The sequence below is a fragment of the Bidens hawaiensis genome, unplaced genomic scaffold (assembly GCF_021521415.1).
Source record: "Bidens hawaiensis isolate Kalapana, Puna unplaced genomic scaffold, B.hawaiensis_p1.1 tig00003244_1, whole genome shotgun sequence".
NCBI lineage: Eukaryota > Viridiplantae > Streptophyta > Magnoliopsida > Asterales > Asteraceae > Bidens > Bidens hawaiensis.
The window spans coordinates 2345001-2366936 of NW_027491178.1; the positions used below are offsets into that span (position 1 = coordinate 2345001).

Here is a 21936-nt window from a genome sequence, read left to right on the forward strand (position 1 = left end):
GGGCAGGTTCCGGGATTGGCGGCGTCTCTTCTTGAGGAAGAGGAAGGGGCCGCCCTGGTGGACTAAGCGGGGGGGAGGGGTTGCCATTTAGGCTGAACAAGCGAAATGAGAATGTCAGTCTAGTGCTAAAAAGGGCGAATAGCAATCGGGCTAAATGCATGGCTTCGACTCCTAATTCTACCTTTAAAGGGCTTCGTTTCGGCCTATGAAATCTCAGTTCTGTAAAAGCCGGTCATTGAGAGCATTGACACCAAGGGATAAGAGCGGATTGCTGGCGATGAGACTTGGTGAAGGGAATCTATGAGAGAAGGTTCTCGACGAACCGGGTTGTTACTCTTAACTCATTTATAAAAAAATGTCAAAGGTTTATGTAATTCACTCTAGAAGGAAACGAAAAATTATTAATGCTTTGCTCTAGGAAGTGTGCCGTCACCTAATCAACAATTTCTTTTTCTACAATCCAAAGGTCCAAGTTGTAATCTTAGGTTGATGGGATATATTTTTTATAAGGCACTTATTGGACTAAATTAGAGGTCTCAAATTGGTTGGGTTGGGTTGGGTTGGGTCGAACGAGTCATGGGTTGAAATGAGTCATGGGTTAAAATAAGTATGAGTCAAAATGAATTTGGGTCAAAACGAGTCAATTAAAAAAATGGTTGTTTTGGTTTGGGTTAAAATAGGTTAGGGTCAAACCGGGTTTTGAGGTTTTTTTTTTTTTTTTTGAACGAGAATAACGGCGGAAACATTTTAGTTTTTTTAGATTTTTCGTTTTTTACTTATATTTTAAGTTATGATTTTTTTAATTATTTTTTTTGAAATTTTTCTAAGGGGTTTTCTATTAAGATTAAAAACCCTCAAAAAAATATTCAAAAAAATAATAAAAAAAATTATAACTCAAAATATAAATCATAAACAAAAAAAGTAAAAACACTAAAATGTTTCATACTTTGTCCTCGTTCCATAAAAAAAACATCTAGAATCGAACCGAAACCGAAAGAATCGACCAAAATGAAACAAAGAAACAAAAAACCAAAACCGGACCATATCAATCGAAATCGAAAAAATCAATCAAAATGAAACTAAAAGAATTCAAACCGAACAAAAACAAAACTGAAAAAACGAACAAAAACGAGTCCGGAATCGACCAGAAAGAAACAAAAGAAACCAAAACCCAACACGTCACGGGTGAAAACTCATGTTGACTTGTAACCTGAACCGAACCCGTTCTGATCTGAAACCCGTTTCATGCCGAAACCTGTCTTGTACGAAAATCCGTTCCGATCCGAAACCTGTCACATTTCCTTAGGACACTAACTCATATCGACCCATTTTTTTGAACTTGTCGACCCATTTTGACCCGAAAAAAAATGGATAAAATTTCAAATAACTCATTTTGACCAATTTTATTATAAAACCTTTAACTCAAACTAATTCATTTAACTTTTAAAACAACTCAAATTGACTCATTTGAAAGGGTTTGGGTCAAAATTGCCACCCCGAGACTAAACGTACAAAACGTTATTTTATTAAAACTTCTTTGTGCTCTTAGTTAAGTAATGAAGCATAAATTATCCATTGTGGTTTGTTGGAGCTAGAAAGTATGGAAGATTTAGGTTGTAACAACCCATTCATAAAATAGTTTGGTGGACAAACAATTAGGTTATTCCACTCGACCAAATATATTATTTCCACAATATCGCTCACGTGCACACGCATGTATGTGTATGTACGCATGTGTGGCCACCATGACAGAAGCACTAAAGCACTATAGATAGCATGTATATAGCTTAGTGGTTTTGAGCTATCATCTTATAGGTGGTAATGCTATAAATGTCATATGTTCTTGTCCTTTCTAGTTTCCTGTTAAAAAACATACAAGTGCTTTTTTATTTATTAGAGAAGAAATCATAAAAAAAGGTAACGGGTTCTTTTTGTATTTTTAGAGTTAAAAGAGCAACATGTCAATCGAGTTTCACTACATAAAAAATATATCTAGGATCACCCGCGCGTCTACCGTGGCACTCATTTGTGAGACAAATGCAAAATTTTGCATTGAGACTACCTCGGTATGTTTGGAGACACACGTCATTAAGTGCAACTTAAAAGCGGGTATGGTGGGTCTATCTAATAAAAAATCATTTTTTTTGTGTGGTTATATAGTGGGGTGTTTGTGAGAAGAATGAGTATGATAACGCTCGAGGTAAAATGAGTTATTGAAAAATTTGAGTACATCTGATTTGATGGTTGACTAAACATGTTTGTGGAAAGAAATGGGTGTTACAGTCGCGGTCAGCCTTCGTTATTTTGTTATTTTCATCTCATAGTATCTAGTTTTGACGAATTTGTTTCACTTTTACAATGGCCATATCCGTTGGTAAATAGTTGTCGGTATTACTAAGGGAGAGTTTTGTGTTAGTATATATAAAGAAAATTATTAAAATTAGTGGGTTTGTGAGTCAGTAGAGAAGGTTATATTTTTTATTGCTATGTATGCTCACAATTAATATATATATATACTAGTTTTTATCCCCGTATTACGGGGGTTGTTTTATATTATTTTTTTTAATATTTATTTATTTTTTGTATTGATATTTTTTTATTGTATGAAAGTTAATAATATACTTATGGTTTAATGATAAATTGTTTGACAAATAAATGAGATGTTATAACTCGGTTTAAAAACTATATGGTTTTAATGAGACCCAAGACCCATTTATTTCTTTTATTATAAAATTGGTTTTTTAATTATAAATAATATTTATGAAAGTTAATAATATACTTATGGTTTGATGAGACCTAAGACCCTATTTTTTTTACTATCAAATTGGTTTTTTAATTTAAATAACATATATATATATATATATATTTTAAAATAAATAAGATTTTAATTTTTAATATATCTTATTTTATAGGATTTTTACATGAATAATTTGGTGAGAATAATTTTTTATTTATGGAGATGTTATAACCCGTTTAAGTAATATCTGGGTTTGGTAAGACCCATACCCGTGAATTCGGGTCAAATACATGAGAAGTCTCCATTTAAAAATCAAACAAATCTGGTGACTCCAAAAAAAGGGAGAGCGACCACATCGTGACACGTAGGATTTTTATGTTTTCGTTTATATATATATATATTATATATATATATATATATATATATATATATATATATATATATATATATATATATATTTGAAAGTCACTTTCGTAAAATTCATGCATGCATCTTAGTTTGAATATGTAAATATATATGAACGTTGTAATTGTATAATTTGTTATGTTTTCCAATTTGTTTAAAATTGTTGATTTATATGAATAAAAAATAGATACTTCTACTATATGCAAAAATAATGGTATGCATTCAGCACGTACACCTCTTTTATCACTAATGTTAAGCAATAGGAGATGTGACTAGACACATAAAACCTGAGCTATAGTGGCATCATATCGTTTTAGGTAGATGCATCGTAACTCGTTCCGTTTATCTAAAGATAGCTGACGATTAGAGTCATGAGTCGACTTTGCTAATGTTGTCTAGCTTTTATCTTGGCTTTTTTAATGCTGTCTAATGCTGATTAGTTGTAGGAAAGAAAATAACTATTTGAAATGACCTTCTACCAGTATGATATATTGATATTGATCTCACAACCATACATATTCATTGCTTAGCTTCTGAAAAGGTATGTATCGCGTTTGGCTCATCAAACTCTATTGTTGTCACAGTGTTAGGAATCTTTAATTTCGTTTCATTGGCCGATCATAAATCAGAGGTTTATAGCTTTGAGTGAATATGAAATTAAGTAGATTCGAATTTTCTTTTATTCCAACATAAATTTAAGACCTAAAAACATCTCTTGAGTGTTGACGATTTTGATGAGGGATTGATGACTCACATGACTTGTGTCCGGATATGTAAGAATATAAAAAATGTGAAGAAAACGATCCATAACTTATAAAAGAATGATCATTTATTTTTAAGTTAGCACAGACCTTCTAACCACACTCTTAGTTAAGCCTGGGATTTAAAACCACCCTCAAGTACCAGACAGATAAACACGTTTAAAACACATCTTGATTCGGCTACATGCCACCACGCTAATATTTTAGTTATACTTACCAATTAATTCAAAGTTAAAGTTAATTTGTGCGTTACTTTGATTAAATTTATTCTAAGTGGGTACATATAATCACATACAACAGACTCTCAATATATACTAGATTACTAGACAACAAACATGATAGGGATTACTCACATTTGTGTATTATCTTTCTTTTTCTAAGGACAAACTTATACACCAATAGTCTACTTCTAAAATTATAGTATTTTGCCCACTATAGGACAATCTTCACTATTAACACCATGGTAGCATTGGGCTACAGGCCCATATTTTGGTTTTAGTTAACCATGTCTATTAATCTTAATTGTTTTAGAGGCTTTTTGATAATCTTGTGCAGAATCATTAATAAGCCTGACTGATTAAGAGGTAAGTGATGGATCATCACCATGTCAATATACACATCTGTTAGCAATTTAGTCCTTTTTTATTTAAACAAACTGAACAACGGATGTATATCACTATGTGATGTGAGCATGATGTCAAGTAAAATTACTTCCACTAAATGGGGATCCATCTCAAATCTAAATGGAATTAGTCTAATTAACATATTTAAGGGGAGTAGTGGTCCAATATGAACACTATATTGGAACTTTAATCATGCTTTGGTTAAAGTAATTAAAAGGTTAAACTTTGATTAGGTATAGATAACAAATGTCCCAAGTTCCATATTACTTTGAAAGCAAATGGTACTTGTTCAGAATTCAGATACGACAAATGTTGGTGACATGCTCACGTAAATTTGGGAAAGTTTTAACATAATTATGTTTGATATCTTTTCTTATCTCTAGTGGATTTAGGAAAAAAATAATAAAACTAGACAGAAGATAGAACAAGGAATTTGGAGTTTAAGTACATTAGAATCATTGATTTTAGCTAGTCAATCCAGGTAGTGTTTTGATTAGCACAACTATTTGAAATACACATGAATGGTCGAAGTATAATGTCATCAACAATCATGTTTTTAGGCTTCATTGGGAGATGAAGTTCCAAGGACCTAGGGCCGCTCATAAAGATCGATATGTTTATAGAGAGAAATAGCATCCTAAGACTGATAGTAATGGGCCAACGCCCAGGTCCACAATAGCATGTCATAGGTGCCAAACACCATTACCGATGGGGCGTCAAGGGCATTAAGGGCAAGTGTGCGGGTAGGACATAAAGATTGAGAAAGGTTGCGAGGGTATTAACCCAATCATATAGATCCATGTGGAATGGGTCAAAGGCCTCCGTGTAAGCCCTTTGTTATTTTAAGAAACTTACCTTTCTAAAATGTTTTAAGCCCATATTGGATGCAGACTTATGTGTCATTTACTCACTTCTAAAAAATGGAGCAAAAATATGTAAGAATTTGTGTTTTGTTGACTTTTTTCAATTTTTTTTTTAAATTTAAAACGTATTGTTATGAAACATTATATTCCATTTTTTGTTTTTTTTTTTTGCTATTTCATTTATACAAGAATTTTATTAATTGTTTTTGTAAATTTTAATGTTTAGAATTCTGTTATATTTAATCAATTATGTTTTCTGTGCTATATTTAACGTTATTTTTGTCTATGAATCTATGACTGAGGAGCGTAAGAATGACGAGCGTTATGCCGTTATTCACAGCACAAGGCTACAAGGCCCACAACTGAAGTCAAGAATATTCAGGCCCAAGTGCAATATACTTCTTTCGTTTATTCTATTTGGGCTTCTAGGCCCACATAAAATAAAACCCCATTTTGGGCTTTACAATGACATTACTTTCACAGTTATGTTTTCTTTTTTTAAACAAGAAAGATAGAAAAGGTGTACAAATTGGTGTTTGACATTGTAAGTGTAACGATTCGAATGTTGTGATTGCCATTGATGTAGATTTAAGAGTAAGATTAAAAGGTGTGTATTAGTCTATTAAATTTATTATATAATACTCGTAACAAAACTAGTTAACACTAATAATGAGATTCAACGGTTTGATCTTTCCTAATTATTTATTATTTAAAATGTAAACTCTTCTCTTCTCGCAATCATGCGATGATATGACCAAGAATTTCAAAATTACATTTTAATGTATCGTTTGATTTATTATAGATCGATTGATTTTGTATTGTCGTACTCTTATTTAGATTTCCTAGTCCTACTAGAAAACTCGACCTTCACCGATGGAAGCTTCCGTGGGTGAAGTTATATAGGTCGTGGGTGATCCTTTTTCAGATGAATCACCACGGCCATTAACTCGGTTTCTATCAATCCAGGTCTTCACAGCATGGGCTATGTTATGGTAAATAGAAAAAGCAATGCGAAATTATATATGCACCGTTACTAGTTAGAATATATTAGTTATTGGTTGCATGATATGTAGTTTTTATCACAATTAAACATATGATTTGTGTAGATTAATTATTTGGAGTTATTAAATTGTAATTTCCTATGTAAATAGTTGATTATAAATACATAATACCCAACTGACTAAATACATGTAAAAGTATAAATGCATTTTGTTTTCAAAATGACAAGTTAATCCTAATTAGTTAATATGCATTCATGAACATATAAATTAAACACATAAAGTTGCATGTTACACATAGTTTTTTCACCATATGCATCTCTCTCAATCATTCATTTCCCTTGTAATAGAAGGAATGCAACTTGAACTCCTAGCAAGCCCACCCTTGTTTACATTACCAAAACCTCTCTTATGAACTCTAGGACTAAGAGACTTACCCCTACTCCCATCTAACCTTGTGCTCTTCTTCAACATCTCCTTCATAGCCGCGGCTTGGAACAACACCGGATTCCTCCTGTCGAACCGATTAAACCTCACACAATCCTTTGTGTGTTCACTCAATGCTTCCTCAATATTCACTCCACTTTTCTCCATCTCTTCCTTCACAGCCTCCGAACACAACCCGCAAATTAATTTCCCTAAAAACTTCTCACGCACTCGCGCAATGTACTCTGGAGTACACTCCTCACTCATCCCACAACACTCACACTTTGCAACTTCAACTTCTGATATAGGGGGAAGCTTCGGTTGGTCAGCAACAGCATCTACTTCTTTGCTTAGCTCATAGGAGATATCTGATACCGTTCTTTGTAACGTTTCGGTTGATAAACTTGATGGTTTTTGACGATTTGTTGGTGTATTTTTAGCATTGTAGGAAGTCACTAGGGTATCTCTATCTGGAGCCATAATAACAAGATTGTGTTGATCACTTTAGCTGAGTTGAATAGAACAATATTTTTTGAATATGTGATGGTTGTGACTTGGCTCTTGGGTCATTTACTATATAGTGTGTGATTTCACCAACTAGTTGTTAGTTGTTACTCCCTTGTTAAATGTATGTGGATGACTTATGTTCAATCACTCAAACTAGAAGTACGTGGACATAAGATCACCACCCCTTTTAGGTTTAAGCGTGAGTCAACAGTTCTACAATCATTAATAACGTGCCCTTTCTAGAGGGAAGTCTTATTGAGGCAACCATGTTGTTTAGAAGGTGTAAAAACATTTGTAGCGTCTTGATCACTCTAAAAGGACATTTGTTATTATGATCATGATATCTTGGTGTGTTAAAAGGTGTAGTATTTTATTAGGAATACGTTAAATTGCCATTAAAAAAATCGTCTGAAACACACAAGCCAAGCTAAATCAGTTTGGTTAAAAATGAACCAAGTCGGTCTATAGATACGGTTTGGAAAATCGGTTTTATGATCCGGTTTACGGTTTGGAACCGGTTGTCAAACACCAAGCCGGCCAAAAAAAGAGATTAACTGAGTTGGTCACGTATTTGTCTCTAATGCAAAATATTCAAAATTGTTTATTTTTACAAACTAGATCTCATGTTAATTTTCTAATAATTCCATAACAAAAATAGTTATTTTGAAACGAAATTACAATCATATATAATATCATACATTGTTCCCTTCGTGTAGCTCAGTTAGTTAAGGGGGTGTAAGACTTGCCTTTAGGTCGTGGGTTCGAATCAAATTCTAAGCGACAATTGTTACCGTTGATTGAAGCTGATTTACCTCTCACTTGTTGGTCTTGGGATGGTTTGCGTGGCCAGAATTACACGTTTTGGCACAATAATCATACATTAATTTTATGCTTATGGCCATATGAAATTAGCAGTGACAGTTAGTATTGTCTTCACAAGAAGGTTAGTAATATCTCTCTTCAGTTAGCTCTACCCATATACAGTGAGTCTAATTAAAAAAAATTATAAGGCATTCTTTTTTTTCTAATTACAGGGACATATTATTATCATAGAAATGAGTCAATGACTACTTCACATGACTTCTAGATCCCTAAAGAACCATAACACATGAAAAATGATGGAGAGAGATAAGAGGCATCACAAGTATAATGATGGTGAGATATAAAAAGAGATTCGATGGTTCTTTATGTTTCTAGGATGAAAGAACGTACATTAATATAAATTATTAAGAAACTGAAATATACGAGTAATAAAGTTCATGAATATTGCTATTATGTATCAAACTATAAAGAGTGTTATTTAATTATTTTATGATAGCATTTATCAAGTTTTGCACCTATATATGTCCAGAAATGTTTACACTGCTCTCCAAATTACCCAAAAATCAAAGAAGATGTTGGTCTCCGATGGGCTAATATTCGACTCGCTGAAGCTGAAATGGGTTGGGCCGATTAATTCAAGAATGGGTTGATTAGTTAGTGGATTGGTTTAATGTAACTTAGACAACAAGATTGGGTGGACTGAGTGTTAGGATTAAACAAGTAGGTCTATCTGAAGTATCTCCTATTAGTTAGCTATTTGATTTGTGTTCAAATACGTTAGTTAGGCTAGCAATTCAGTTTGGTTAGTATATAGAGACAATTGGAGTGAATTCATCAATAGAGAATTGTAATATGTTTTGAGCTATTTTGTGATTAATACGCGTGAGAGTTATTCACAAATCTTCGTTTTGTTTTATTCGTATTATCGATTATATAGAGATTAGGGAACAACTTGATTTTGTGGAACAAAACAAAAGACCAAACAAAAGACTCAAATAATTTAACTTGCAAAACAAATAAACTTATTATATTACTCTTAAACATTTAAACTTACCAGAAAGTTCAAACTATGTATTAGAAACTAAACTTAGTTAAACTTTCATCATTATCCATCCAACTTTCTTCTAACTTTGTTTCAGGATTAACTTCCTATAAATCATCCCACCGTGATGCTCTTTAGTTATGCTTCGAATCTTTGTTTTCTTTGGCCATTAAAGATAAGTAATTTCCCATTCCATCCGCTACGGTTTTTAGAATTGATTCTACATAACCTCTCAAATCCTCTAATCTCATTCCATCCACCGGGTCAGAAATAAAAGTCCACTCAATTTTGCAACCATCGTTTACGTCGATAACTTTAATGTTTGCGAAATAACAACTAAATCCTAGGTTGTTCTCTGTGATCTCATAGCTAAAAGACCTTTGGGTGGGATCTATAGACAGCAGCTTCTCGTTAGCCCACTTGGTAGGTGCACTATCTGTTATGTTACTTGGCAAAAGTGACGATGATTGTTCGGCTAAGACAACGTGCCTGACAAGACCTGGTTCACCATAGACGCCTTCAACTTGGTGGCATTTTTCAGCATCAAGGGTTGGAAGCCATTTGTGAATGGTGCAGAAGTCTTCAAAGAGAGGCCATATTTGTTCTGCCTTGATGTTTTTAAGTTGTGCTGTGGATTTGCCTTCCCACTTTGAATCTTTGTTTTCTTGAGACATGAGACAGAATCGAAGTGAAATTAGACTTCAAACTTGTTGTTGGTATTCTTGGATGAATGCTTGCATAATAATTTATATACAAGAATTTTTTCATAACTAGTGCTAATTTTGTAATCACAAATAACAAATGGCCGGCTCGTGGCAGTTAGCATTAACAATTAATATATTTTTTTCTAAACAGTGATCATCATCGTACTCAGTATATCCCACCAATAGCAAAGTTATGATAGGGTCTGAGGAGGGTAAGATGTAGACAGCCTTACCTCTACCACATAGGGATAGAGAGGCTGCTTTCGGTGAGACCCCTGGCTCGATAGTAGTTTTGCATCAAGCCTTGGACATAAGACACATAACACTCAATCATCGGGACACCGGCTGATCGGTGCATGTACCCTTGTCTTTCGGCTATCAACGCCACCACATAATGCCTGAGTAACCTTCCGCCACTTTTAACGTTATTTTCACGAGATTAGTAAAATAACGTCAAAATTAGTGCAATTTTACTTTTGTCCACCCGAGGGTTCACACATATATGCATTATATGCGCGCATCGCAAGCAGCGGTAGATCTAAAAGATGTTGTCAAACTAAGTGCTACGGCCCCATTTGTGATTAAAGAAAAAGGCCACTCGTCAGGTGAGACAAACCTAAAAATAACCGTACTTTTTAAATAATTCAAAATTTTAAAAGATTACTCTCAAAATGCAAGCGTTAAAATTTTGGTTTTAAAAACGATTACTCTTAAAATTTATTTATAGTATATAAAAATGAATTATTAATAAGTAAATTATCAAATTAATACATAGTATTTTTTTTTCCTGACCACGAGATCGAATATTAAGATATTGCATGGAAAAGTAATTTATATGCTACTTGTTCAATGATGTGATTAACTTTTAATAAACCCCTGCAGAAATAATATGCCATGCATAATATGTATTTTAATAATGTGTCATGCGCGAATCTAAAAATAAAAAAATAAATAATGTGACAAGTGCCACGCATACATATACATATTAAAAATAGGGAAAAATTTTAAAAGGTTCATTTTTAAAGACTTTTAAAGAGAGATTCTACTACGTATGTTCTTTTAAAATTTAAACTCTCTTTCTTTATTTTTTAACTTGTCTTCGGCCCTAGTTAGGAAATAGAGACGATATGTTTCTTAACTCACCGCCTCCCTCCATATTAGCTCATAACCCGTCGCCTTCCCGCCATATTAGCTCAAAACTCATCGCCTCCGCTCCATGTTAGCTCAAAACGCATCGCCTTCACCCTATGTTAGCTAAAAAAATAAATCTAATATATCTTGTTATTTAAAAAATATATCTAAGAAGGGTACACATAAAATAATTTGATGGTATGCATGACTTTTCTAAATCATATTATTATCCAAAATTCAATATACAAGAACTTAAAAACCAATAAAATTTAAAATTTAAAATATTTTTTAATTAAGTCTTGGATCCATGTTTTTAGTAAAGATAAAGTAGATTTTTTTTAGCTAACATATGGTGGAGGCGACGAGTTTTGAGCTAACATAGAGCGGAGGCGATGAGTTTTGAGCTAACATGGCGATGAAGCGACGGGTTATGAGCTAATATGGAGGGGGAGGCGGCGAGTTAAGAAACATATCTTCTCGATTTCCTAACGTAGAGCCGAAGACAAGTTAATATAGGGACAAATAAGGAATTTGAATTTTGAAGGTAATATTTGAAATCTATCTTTAAAAATGAGACATTTTGAGAATTTTCCCTTAAAAATATACTAAGTATGGACATAATTTCTAATTTTTCATGGTTTTAGTTGTAATTGTCATCATACAGGTATTGGTTAATCCAATTTTATGACTGATTTGCTTACCCATTCCCTCATCTAGGGCTTTCAAATTAATCCTCTTAATACGAAATGTGTAAGTATATATATACGTGTATATGTACATGTATACATGGGTTTTATCCCTTAATCTGCTCGTTAGCAACAATAAATGAAGACGACGTTAATATGTCGGACGACTAGGTGTATTGTTTGGCTTTTTGTCCCTAATCTACTTTAATACGTTACTTTATGAAACAAAACCTCACATTAGGTTACAAGAAGTTAATTTGGGCCTAGCTAATGGTCCAACTATGTTAATGTTGTACACGGTTGGCCTTAACAGGCCCTATGTTGGTGGATTGTTTTGGCTATACAAACCCACATTAGGTAACAAGTTAATTTGGGCAAACTGATCCTTGTGTGACTTGAAATTTCTGTAAAAAATTGAAGTCGGTTGAGCTAGTAGCGATGAATGCAACCCCCCCCCCCACCCCCCCCCCCTCCCCGCACACCTCCACCCATGCGATTTATCCGAATATCTTGCCTTGACCTAAATGTCGTTGCCCCTTATGCGACTTACCTAGTTTTTCAAACGTTAAACAAAACCACCTAAAAATCCATTTGGTTTTGTTAAACAAAATAAAAAAGTTTCCACTACTTGTCTACTTTAGTTTCCAAACATCTATCAACTTACCACAAAATATAACAATTTTCTTATTATGTCCTTTACGACTGACTTAAGAACATACAACAAAATGTATCCTTAATAACCACCTTGAAGACAAACTTTAACACATTTGGCACAATTACATAAATGCAAGCATTATGTCTTGCTAAACTTCGTACCATCACTTAACTAATATTTGACCGGAAAAAAAACTTACAAATTAATATAAAGTCACTTGTATGTTTCTTTAACAAATCACCAATTAAAATGATTTAGTAAAAAGTTGAGATAGACATAGGATTATTAATTCACCACCATGAACATATAGTTATTCCAATTTCAAAATGCATGAGTTTGGAGCTCTTTACTTGTAGGGGTATGGTACTAAACCTGGTGTTACGACCCTAAATTTATTATGTTTGGCTTATTTTATTATACGGACTAATACAATGTTATTGGGCTGAGGGGGTTTTGTGGAGGTAACCCTAACTGGGCTAGGCCCATTAGGGTACCATGATGGTGGCCATGAGGCTCTCTATATAAGGAGGTCTTCACCTCCTTATTAAGGGGATGCTCAGTAAGAGCTGCCATCATATATTTTTGTGTCTGTAAACAAGAGATCCTTGAGATTTCTTAGCAGTCACCTCCACACCCCCAAAAAGCCATTGCAGATCTCAAGCAACCGGAGAAGAAGATAAAGGCGTGGTTCGTTCATCTCTAAATCCGTGGAAACATCGTCATGGATCAGGTCAGATTCATTTCATGCTTCGACATTCCTCCACACCCCCAAAAAGCCATTGCAGATCTCAAGCAACCGGAGAAGAAGATAAAGGCGTGGTTCGTTCATCTCTAAATCCGTGGAAACATCGTCATGGATCAGGTCAGATTCATTTCATGTTTCGACATTGGCGCCATCCGTGGGACGGCAACGAACTACCCTTCGATTTTCGTCTCGGTCCTCAGATCTCTCCCAAGAAAAACCCAGATCTGGAAGTTTACAGAAAGAGGCTTCAAGACTTGTTCTATTAAAGCTCAAAAAGATCCATAGATCTAAAAGAGGCTTCCAGATCTGTGCAAAAATGAAGCTGAAAAGGATTTGTAGATCCAAGAAAGAAACTACCTGATTCGGATGATCAAACCTCCGGATCTGTGATGGTTTTAAATTCTCTCCGCTCCGAGCTTCAGATCTATCTAGATCTGATTTACAGATCTAGATCTGGATTACAGACCTGGATTTTAGGTTTAAAATTACAATTTAGATTACGGAGACTCCCGCCGCCATGCACGCGCGCCAGCGAATTTTCACTCCGCGGAAACCACCATGTGGGTTTTGCGCAAAAGACTCGCCGCCATACATGCGCGCCCGCGAGTCACCGCTCCGCCGCCATGCATGCGCACTGCCAAGGAGCAAGCTTCGCCACCATGCAAGCTCGCCCGCGAGTCACGACTCCGCCGCCATGCATGTGCAAGCCTGATTTTGATCTTTGCATACATGTTTCACACTTCATTTTATTAATTTGAGCAATATGACAACATTATATTGACATCAAACTAAAACTAAAACGAAGTAAAACATACATGCGCGAGCTTCAATCTCAAACGCGTTGACGAGTTTTAACTCTAAAACGTCAGGGCCTTAGCCCAATAATATGAGCCTTAGCTCAAATTACTCATAGCATCCATCCCGCGTATTGCGCGGCTCGACCATAACATACCTAAGCACAACTAAGGCAAAGCACATGCCAAAACACAGTTGTTGAGGTTTCAGGTCGGGGCCGCGAATGGGATTATAATGGGTGCGCCAAATATAGACGCGCAAAGGCTAAAGAACTCATTCATAATTCCCTATAATAAATGCACGATAACGTCGCGCAAAAGAGGAATAACGAAATGCCAAGACACGTGTCAGCATATTCAAAATATCGCAAAATAGCCTGAAATATGACAACTATTAAGGAGTACTTAATAAATTCCTTACAACCTTGTTCAAATTTCAACGTGTAAGCATACCTTATATTCAACAAGCACACGCGCGCGAAATCGTGCATGCGCCACCATGGTTCGATGTACCGCCATCACGCATGCGCCGCCGCGATTCAATACATCGCCACCACGCATGCGCCACCACGATTCAATACATCGCCATGAAGCAGCAGCGCGCAGTCACTCATGCGCGCTAGCGCCGAGCACCGCACCACCGCGATCCAACACCAGCCAACCACGTGCATTGACGATTCGTTTTCACCAGAGGGATGGAATCACGCGCAACGCGCGTGCAAGAAAAGAAAAAGAAAAAACAGGCCCTATTGAAAAAGCAAACTTGTCTAATATCTATCTTATCTCGCTCGCGCGAGACAAGACACATTAGACTGGGGGGCTTGAAGGGGGTATGCACCCGCCTTACATCGAGCGAGGCGGGTCAACCCACAAAATATAGACGAGGCTTAAAATCAGGATGTCATGAAGACACAAAGCCAAAACCTACACGTATGCTCACGCATATGCTCACGCATCACGTATGGTCACGCATATGCTCACGCATCACGTATGCTCACGCATCACGTATGCTCACGCATATGCTCACGCATCACGTATGCTCGCGCATATGCTCACGCATATCACATCCGCGCCAAACTTAAAGGTTGGGAATCCTCATAAACCCATAGGCCACGCGCCAAACTTAAAGGTTGGGAATCCTCATAAACCTATAGGCCGCGCGCCAAACCAAAAGGTTGGGAATCCCCAAACCCATACGGCTACACGCCATATTCAAAGGTTGGGAATCCTTATAAACCCATATGGCCACGCGCCAAACTTAAAGGTCGGGAGCCTAATAACATCCCACATGGTCACGCGCCAGCTTAATTATTCTTATAGCTCGTAAGTCGCCTCGCGCGCAAGCTTTATTATTTTATAGCTTGTAAGTCGCCTCACGCGCAAGCTTAATTATTCTTATAGCTCGTAAGTCGCCTCGCGCGCAAGCTTTATTATTTTATAGCTCGTAAGTCGCCTCACGCGCCAGCTTAATTATTCTTATAGCTCGTAAGTCGCCTCGCGCGCAAGCTTTATTATTTTATAGCTCGTAAGTCGCCTCACGCGCCAGCTTAATTATTCTTATAGCTCGTAAGTCGCCTCGCGCGCAAGCTTTATTATTTTATAGCTCGTAAGTCGCCTCACGCGCCAGCTTAATTATTCTTATAGCTCGTAAGTCGCCTCGCGCGCCAGCTTTATTATTTTATAGCTCGTAAGTCGCCTCACGCGCAAGCTTAATTATTCTTATAGCTCGTAAGTCGCCTCGCGCGCAAGCTTTATTATTTTATAGCTCGTAAGTCGTCTCGCGCGCCAGCTTAATTATTCTTATAGCTCGTAAGTCGCCTCGCGCGCAAGCTTTATTATTTTATAGCTCGTAAGTCGCCTCGCGCGCAATCTTAACTATTCTTATAGCTCGTAAGTCGCCTCGCGCGCAAGCTTTATTATTTTATAGCTCGTAAGTCGCCTCGCGCGCAAGCTTAATTATTCTTACAGCTCGTAAGTCGCCTCGCGCGCAAGCTTTATTATTTTATAGCTCGTAAGTCGCCTCACGCGCCAGCTTAATTATTCTTATAGCTCGTAAGTCGCCTCGCGCGCAAGCTTTATTATTTTATAGCTCGTAAGTCGCCTCACGCGCAAGCTTAACTATTTTTATAACTCGTAAGCTGCCTCGCGCGCAAGTTACATTACATTATTATCGAGACGCGCACTCTATCTCTTATCAGGCCCCGCGCCACTATTGTTATGATGCGTGCTATATCTTATTCATGCTAGTGCACCATCATTATCATAAGGACCACAACATGTCACCATCATGGAGAAAACCTCCCAAAACTCAAAGACAATAAAGACAAGGCCGAAAAAAAGGGAAAAAACCGCCTCACGTCCTAACACACCTTATAAAGTCCAGCGCTCCACCTAAACGCTTGCACGCCTAGGAGCAACACTGGACTTGGGGGGCTTGTAGGGGTATGGTACTAAACCCGGTTTTACGACCCTAAATTTATTATGTTTGGCTTATTTTATTATACGGACTAATACAATGTTATTGGGCTGAGGGGGTTTTGTGGAGGTAACCCTAACTGGGCTAGGCCCATTAGGTTACCATGATGGTGGCCATGAGGCTCTCTATATAAGGAGGTCTTCACCTCCTTATTAAGGGGGATGCTCAGTAAGAGCTGCCATCATATATTTTTGTGTCTGTAAACAAGAGATCCTTGAGATTTCTTAGCAGTCACCTCCACACCCCCAAAAAGCCATTGCAGATCTCAAGCAACCGGAGAAGAAGATAAAGGCGTGGTTCGTTCATCTCTAAATCCGTGGAAACATCGTCATGGATCAGGTCAGATTCATGGACCATAGACTCCTTCAACAAAACCTCCCAAATCCTCCAATCTCATTCCTTCCACCGGATCAGCGATAAACGACCACTCGATCTTGCAACCTTCTTCAATTTCGATCACTTTTATAGTACCAACATAGTACCTAAATCCTAGGTTGTTCTCTATGATCTTATAGCTCAGAGTCTGTTCAATGCGATCCATGGACAACAGCTTCTCGGTACACCACTTATCGGTGTCATTCGACAAAGTTTCCGAAGATTGTTCAGTGAAGACATTGCACCGGATGAGACCTGGTTCACCATAGACTCCTTCAACATAGTGGCATTTTTCGCTGTCAAGCCCTGGAATCCACTTATGGAAGGTGCAGAAGTCTTCAAAGAGAGGCCATAATTGTTCTGCCTTTATGTTTTTGAGTTCTACAATGGATTTGCCTTCCCATTTTGGATCTTTGTTTTCTTGAGACATGATAGAGAATTGAAATGAAACTTTAAACTTGTGGTGAATGTTCTTGGATGAATGTTCTTCTTATAATGTCACGTACATTTTATAATGTTTGTTATTAAAAGATTTTGGTAAAGATTTGTTAACTTGTGATCTTTTTCTTTCAAACTAGAAGTTCATTTCTACAAGTCTAAGATACTTGTGATCTTTTAATAGTTTTATAATCTTGTTACTTTCGTTAAACTCGAATCAAGCCAATTAACTTAAATGAGCTTGAGCATGAGCTAGAGAAAAAATAAATTGATTCGATAGATCGAAAACATGAACGAAATAGAAAATACAAAACACTTGAATAGAATTACAAAAGATTTAGTGTTTTTTTGGCAAGTGACAACAATTAATATGTTTGTATCATTGTATGAATAATAAAGTAGTATAATATATATATGCATATTAACACGTACAATATCTCTAGAAAATGCGAGTGAAAAAATTCATGATCATGTTATAATACTTTTTTTAACTAAATGAAGTGCATTATTTTGTTGTGAAACTAATACTATATATTAGTTAAAATAATGTATCAAATACAATACTGTTTGATGTGATCAATTTAAAAAATAAAAATAATATATAACTAAAAACTTTAAAAAATAATATTTAAATGTAGGTCCATTTCTTTGGTAACTGACTATAATTAGTATATTTATATACAAATTGACACAAAATCTCTAGAAAATATGACTGAAAAAGATACATGTTATAATACTCCTTATTTTATTATTTGAAATGCATCGTTTTATTATAAAGCTAAGTTTTTATTATAAATCTAGTATCAACAAATATGAGAAGATAAAATTCAAAAACTTGAAAATCACTACTTTTCGATCAGTCCCTATATTATAAACTAACAAATAATTAACAATTGTAAAATAAATTTAACTTGTTATGTGTGTTTGTAAATTTCACTTCTGGTAGGCTCATCCAAAGAGGTTAAACAAGTTATCTAAAAATCTCACAATATATCAAAGAACTATGTTGTATTAGGTTGTTAAGATCCCAATCTTCATCACAAGGTCTTGTGTTTTTATAATTTTGTTTGGCAAAAGCATGTAGATATTTTATACTATCTTTGCATTTACAAGGATTATACGTTATCCAATGTTGACCATGGAAATCATAAGATCTTATTATAGAAATCTTTATTGGCTTGAGTTGGTGAACTAAAATAACTATAACTGATATTATTTACTTATATAGTTTGATTTTTATTTTATTTTTTTCAACTTTTGAATAGGTTTTTATGTTACTCTTAACACTTTTAAAATTCAAACATGCTTTGCAACATTAAGTTTTTAATCTACGCTAGCAAATAAATTTTATTCAAAATCAACCCACGAATAATAACGTACATAACTTTTTGTTATATATACGATTTCAAGTTGTTTAGCTTAATTCTGGTTCACACCTAGATCACTTGTATAACTCTAACACGAACCCAGTGTGCTAAAGTCGATTACCGCAGTAGCGAGCGAGCGTAGCAACTAGTTTAAATTGAAGGATATATATAGACTGTAGAAATATTCTTTATTATTCTGATATGTCGTTCAAGCCATGAAGAATAAAGGATGAGATGGGGACCGTGGCTATACATTCCAATACAATCAATGTTAATAAAATAACAGTTTGCATTTGTGTTTTTATTTTTAATTTTTTTTCTTTTTCTTTTCCATCGACAATCTAATCTACTCCTAATCGCTCCGCTGATAGAACCAATTGAATTGGATTCATTAACCGAATGGCTAAAATTATCTTGAAATGCAACAAAAATAAATTAAATAGTTTACTCTTGTTTCTTTCATTTTGAGTTTAACCAGACAAATAACTAGTCAATAAGTTAACTAATTAACAAGCAAGCTTACCTTAGATCGGGCTCAACTCATTTCTATGAATTAGCCGATTTCATGCAAGCTTGTCTTAAACCGTAAACTGTTTCATCCATGCATTCAAGTAATGTCTTTTTGGTTTTTAGTGTTTAATTTACACTTTGTTCTCAAATTCTATTTAAGTGAAGAAAGGAAATAAAATGAGATGGTACATGTTATTGTCAGGATTGATACTTTCGATACTGATACCGGTATATTAGATGCAATTTACCTTAGGATATCATCATATATCTTTACCTGTATCATGCCGAGCACTTTCGGTACTGACACCCGTTTTTGATTCTGAAGCTTTTCAAGATCGATGCTTTCGTTACCAATGCTAAGCTTATCTATAGTTTAATACATGTATTTATCATAAACTTCAGGGTCCTTCTCATGTTTATTTGTTCGTTAAAGTCGTTTATATTTGTTTGCCCATTAGTGTCCATTAGTGTATGTGTGTCCGTTTGTCCATTAGTGTTTGTTAGTGTCCACTTACAATACTAACGAACGCACACAAACGAACACAGACAAACATAGTTCCTTAATGAACAGACACGAACACGGATTTTCGTTCGGTAGAATGTTTATGAATAAACCATCCGTTTTTCCAACAAAAGCTTATTAGACGAAGACGTACAAGATCTCGTCTGACCATTTCGTTCCGTTTATAGAATATATATATAAGGCTATGTGTAGTGGAGGGGCTACAAAATGGGGCGAATTACACCATATGACAAAGAGTGAGTTTTTGTTTTAGGGGTGTAATGGTGTTGTAACCTAATATATATATATATATATATATATATATATATATATATATAGGGTTGATATCATTTAAGAACTCCAAAAAAGTTAAGAACTATTAGGAACTCTAAACAGCCAAACATTTTTTAAAATTTTTTTATACACTAACATTATTTAAGAGTAGTTCTATCATATTTTATATAAAAAAATTTGATTACATATATAAATAACAAGTTTACATATGTGTAAAATTTATGTACTAACAAATTTACATACGTGTAAAACAAAACATAGATATGTATAAAAACTAATTTTCAAAATTGTAATCGTAAATATAGATATAAAAAATGATAAAGCTACACTCAACTAACATTAACATACAAAATTTTTTATAAAAAACGTTGGTTTTCAAAGGTTCTTTCAAGTTCTTAAATAATTTAAGAGTTTTGTAATGAAATTCATCATATATATATATATATATATATATATATATATATATAGGTTTAAGTTCAAGAAAGAAATCAAATTATTGCAAGAAATGAGAGAAATGAATATGAGTCACTAGTTTTATTTTAGGTTTTAATTATTTAAAAATAAATAAAAAAGATGTAAATGCAACAATAAATACACTCTCTCTCTCCAATTAATACAGCTAATATAACCATAATAAATATCTATAATTAATATATCTAACTATTTTAACTATAATAATTAAAAAGATAAAAACACTACTTTAGTTTTATTTTTTATTTACATATTCTTCATTTTATTCAACATAAATACAATTTATTCATATAATACTATTTCTTTATATTAAAAAAATAATTTCCACTCAATATATTAGCATATATCAACGTATTTAAGTTTAATAAATATACAACATACACAAAGTTATATAACCTATATTTGTTTTGAGCAATAAAAACGTACAACATACAAAAAGCATATAACTTACATATGTAATTCAACATCAACAATTATATAAACTGCACAAAGATACACATACCCTACACATGCGTAGGTCATATGTTTTTCGTATGTAAGCTATATGTTTTCTTATTCTTAGAACAAGCGTAGGTTATATGTTTTTGTGTAGGTTGTATATTTTTTATTGACATTTAATGCAACGATGTGTAAGATAGTTTTTTTGTAGTATTCATCAAAATGTAACTACGTGTTGATGGATATTGATATGTTGAATTTGAAGAAATTGGTTTTTAAAAGAAATTAATGTATGAATAAATTGTATTTGTGTAAGATATAATTTTCGTGTGTAGGTTATATGTTTTTTGTGTGTATGTTATATGTTTTCGTGTGCGTGTGTATTTTATTGATGATGATTTTTTTGTGTAGGTTAAATGTTTTTCGTGTGTAGGTTATATGTTGTCTTGTTTTTAAAACAAGGGTAGATTATACGTTTTTTTGTAGGTTGTATGTTTTTTGTTGTATCTAATGCAAACACATGTAAAATTGTTTTTTTGGTATTATTCATCATAATGTAAGTATGTGTTGATAAATATTAATATATTGAGTTGAAAGAAATTAGTTTTGGATAGAAAGAAATTTTAATGTATAAATAAATTATACTTGTGTAGGATAAAAATTCAAGAAACAAAAAGTAAGTTATAAAAATAAATGAGTTTTTAATATTTTCTAATTATAATAATTTAATTAGTTATATTAATTAAATAAATAAGTATTATGGTTTATTAGTTATATTAATTGAAGAAATAGAATAGTTAATAATTTCTTTATCTAGCTTTAACCAATTAAAACTTAAAATAAAACTAGTAGTCCATATTCATTTCTTACATTTCTTGCAATAATATCATTTCTCTATTGAACCATCTCTTATATATATACATATATATATATATCACACACACATATTAATATAATAATAATAATATTTCCCACAAGCAAGCCGACGACAAAAACATCTCGCCTAACCCAATTTCGCCCCTTTTGTCGCCCTTGGGGCGGTGTTGTCGCCCAATTTCGCTCATTTTTGTTACCCACTACATTTAGTCTAATATAATAATAATAATAATAATAATAATAAATTTGTTAAAGTTGAATCTAATTCCATTCGTACCCCTCTCCGCGTT

The 21936-nt window shown here is 34.2% G+C and overlaps 3 protein-coding genes across 3 annotated transcripts; all 3 read right to left on the reverse strand.

The window, feature by feature from the left end:
* Window positions 1-6527: 6527 nt before the first annotated feature.
* Window positions 6528-7584, reverse strand: LOC143622849 (uncharacterized). Its single transcript, XM_077093881.1, has one exon. It carries the CDS (start codon window positions 7291-7293, stop codon window positions 6712-6714), a length of 582 nt encoding a protein of 193 aa, XP_076949996.1. The 5' UTR covers window positions 7294-7584; the 3' UTR covers window positions 6528-6711.
* A 1648-nt stretch (window positions 7585-9232) lies between these two features.
* LOC143622850 (lachrymatory-factor synthase-like) lies at window positions 9233-9914 on the reverse strand. The gene has a single exon (XM_077093882.1). It carries the CDS (start codon window positions 9856-9858, stop codon window positions 9319-9321), a length of 540 nt encoding a protein of 179 aa, XP_076949997.1. The 5' UTR covers window positions 9859-9914; the 3' UTR covers window positions 9233-9318.
* Window positions 9915-16721: 6807 nt separating this feature from the next.
* On the reverse strand, window positions 16722-17180 carry LOC143622914 (lachrymatory-factor synthase-like). Its single transcript, XM_077093922.1, has one exon. It carries the CDS (start codon window positions 17178-17180, stop codon window positions 16722-16724), a length of 459 nt encoding a protein of 152 aa, XP_076950037.1.
* Between the last annotated feature and the right edge of the window lie 4756 nt (window positions 17181-21936).

What these genes read in the sequence shown, in the direction of transcription:
- LOC143622914 (XM_077093922.1), bottom strand. Translation starts at nt 17,180, where the DNA reads ATGTCTCAAGAAAACAAAGATCCAAAATGGGAAGGCAAATCCATTGTA.
- LOC143622850 (XM_077093882.1), bottom strand. Translation starts at nt 9,858, where the DNA reads ATGTCTCAAGAAAACAAAGATTCAAAGTGGGAAGGCAAATCCACAGCA.
- LOC143622849 (XM_077093881.1), bottom strand. Translation starts at nt 7,293, where the DNA reads ATGGCTCCAGATAGAGATACCCTAGTGACTTCCTACAATGCTAAAAAT.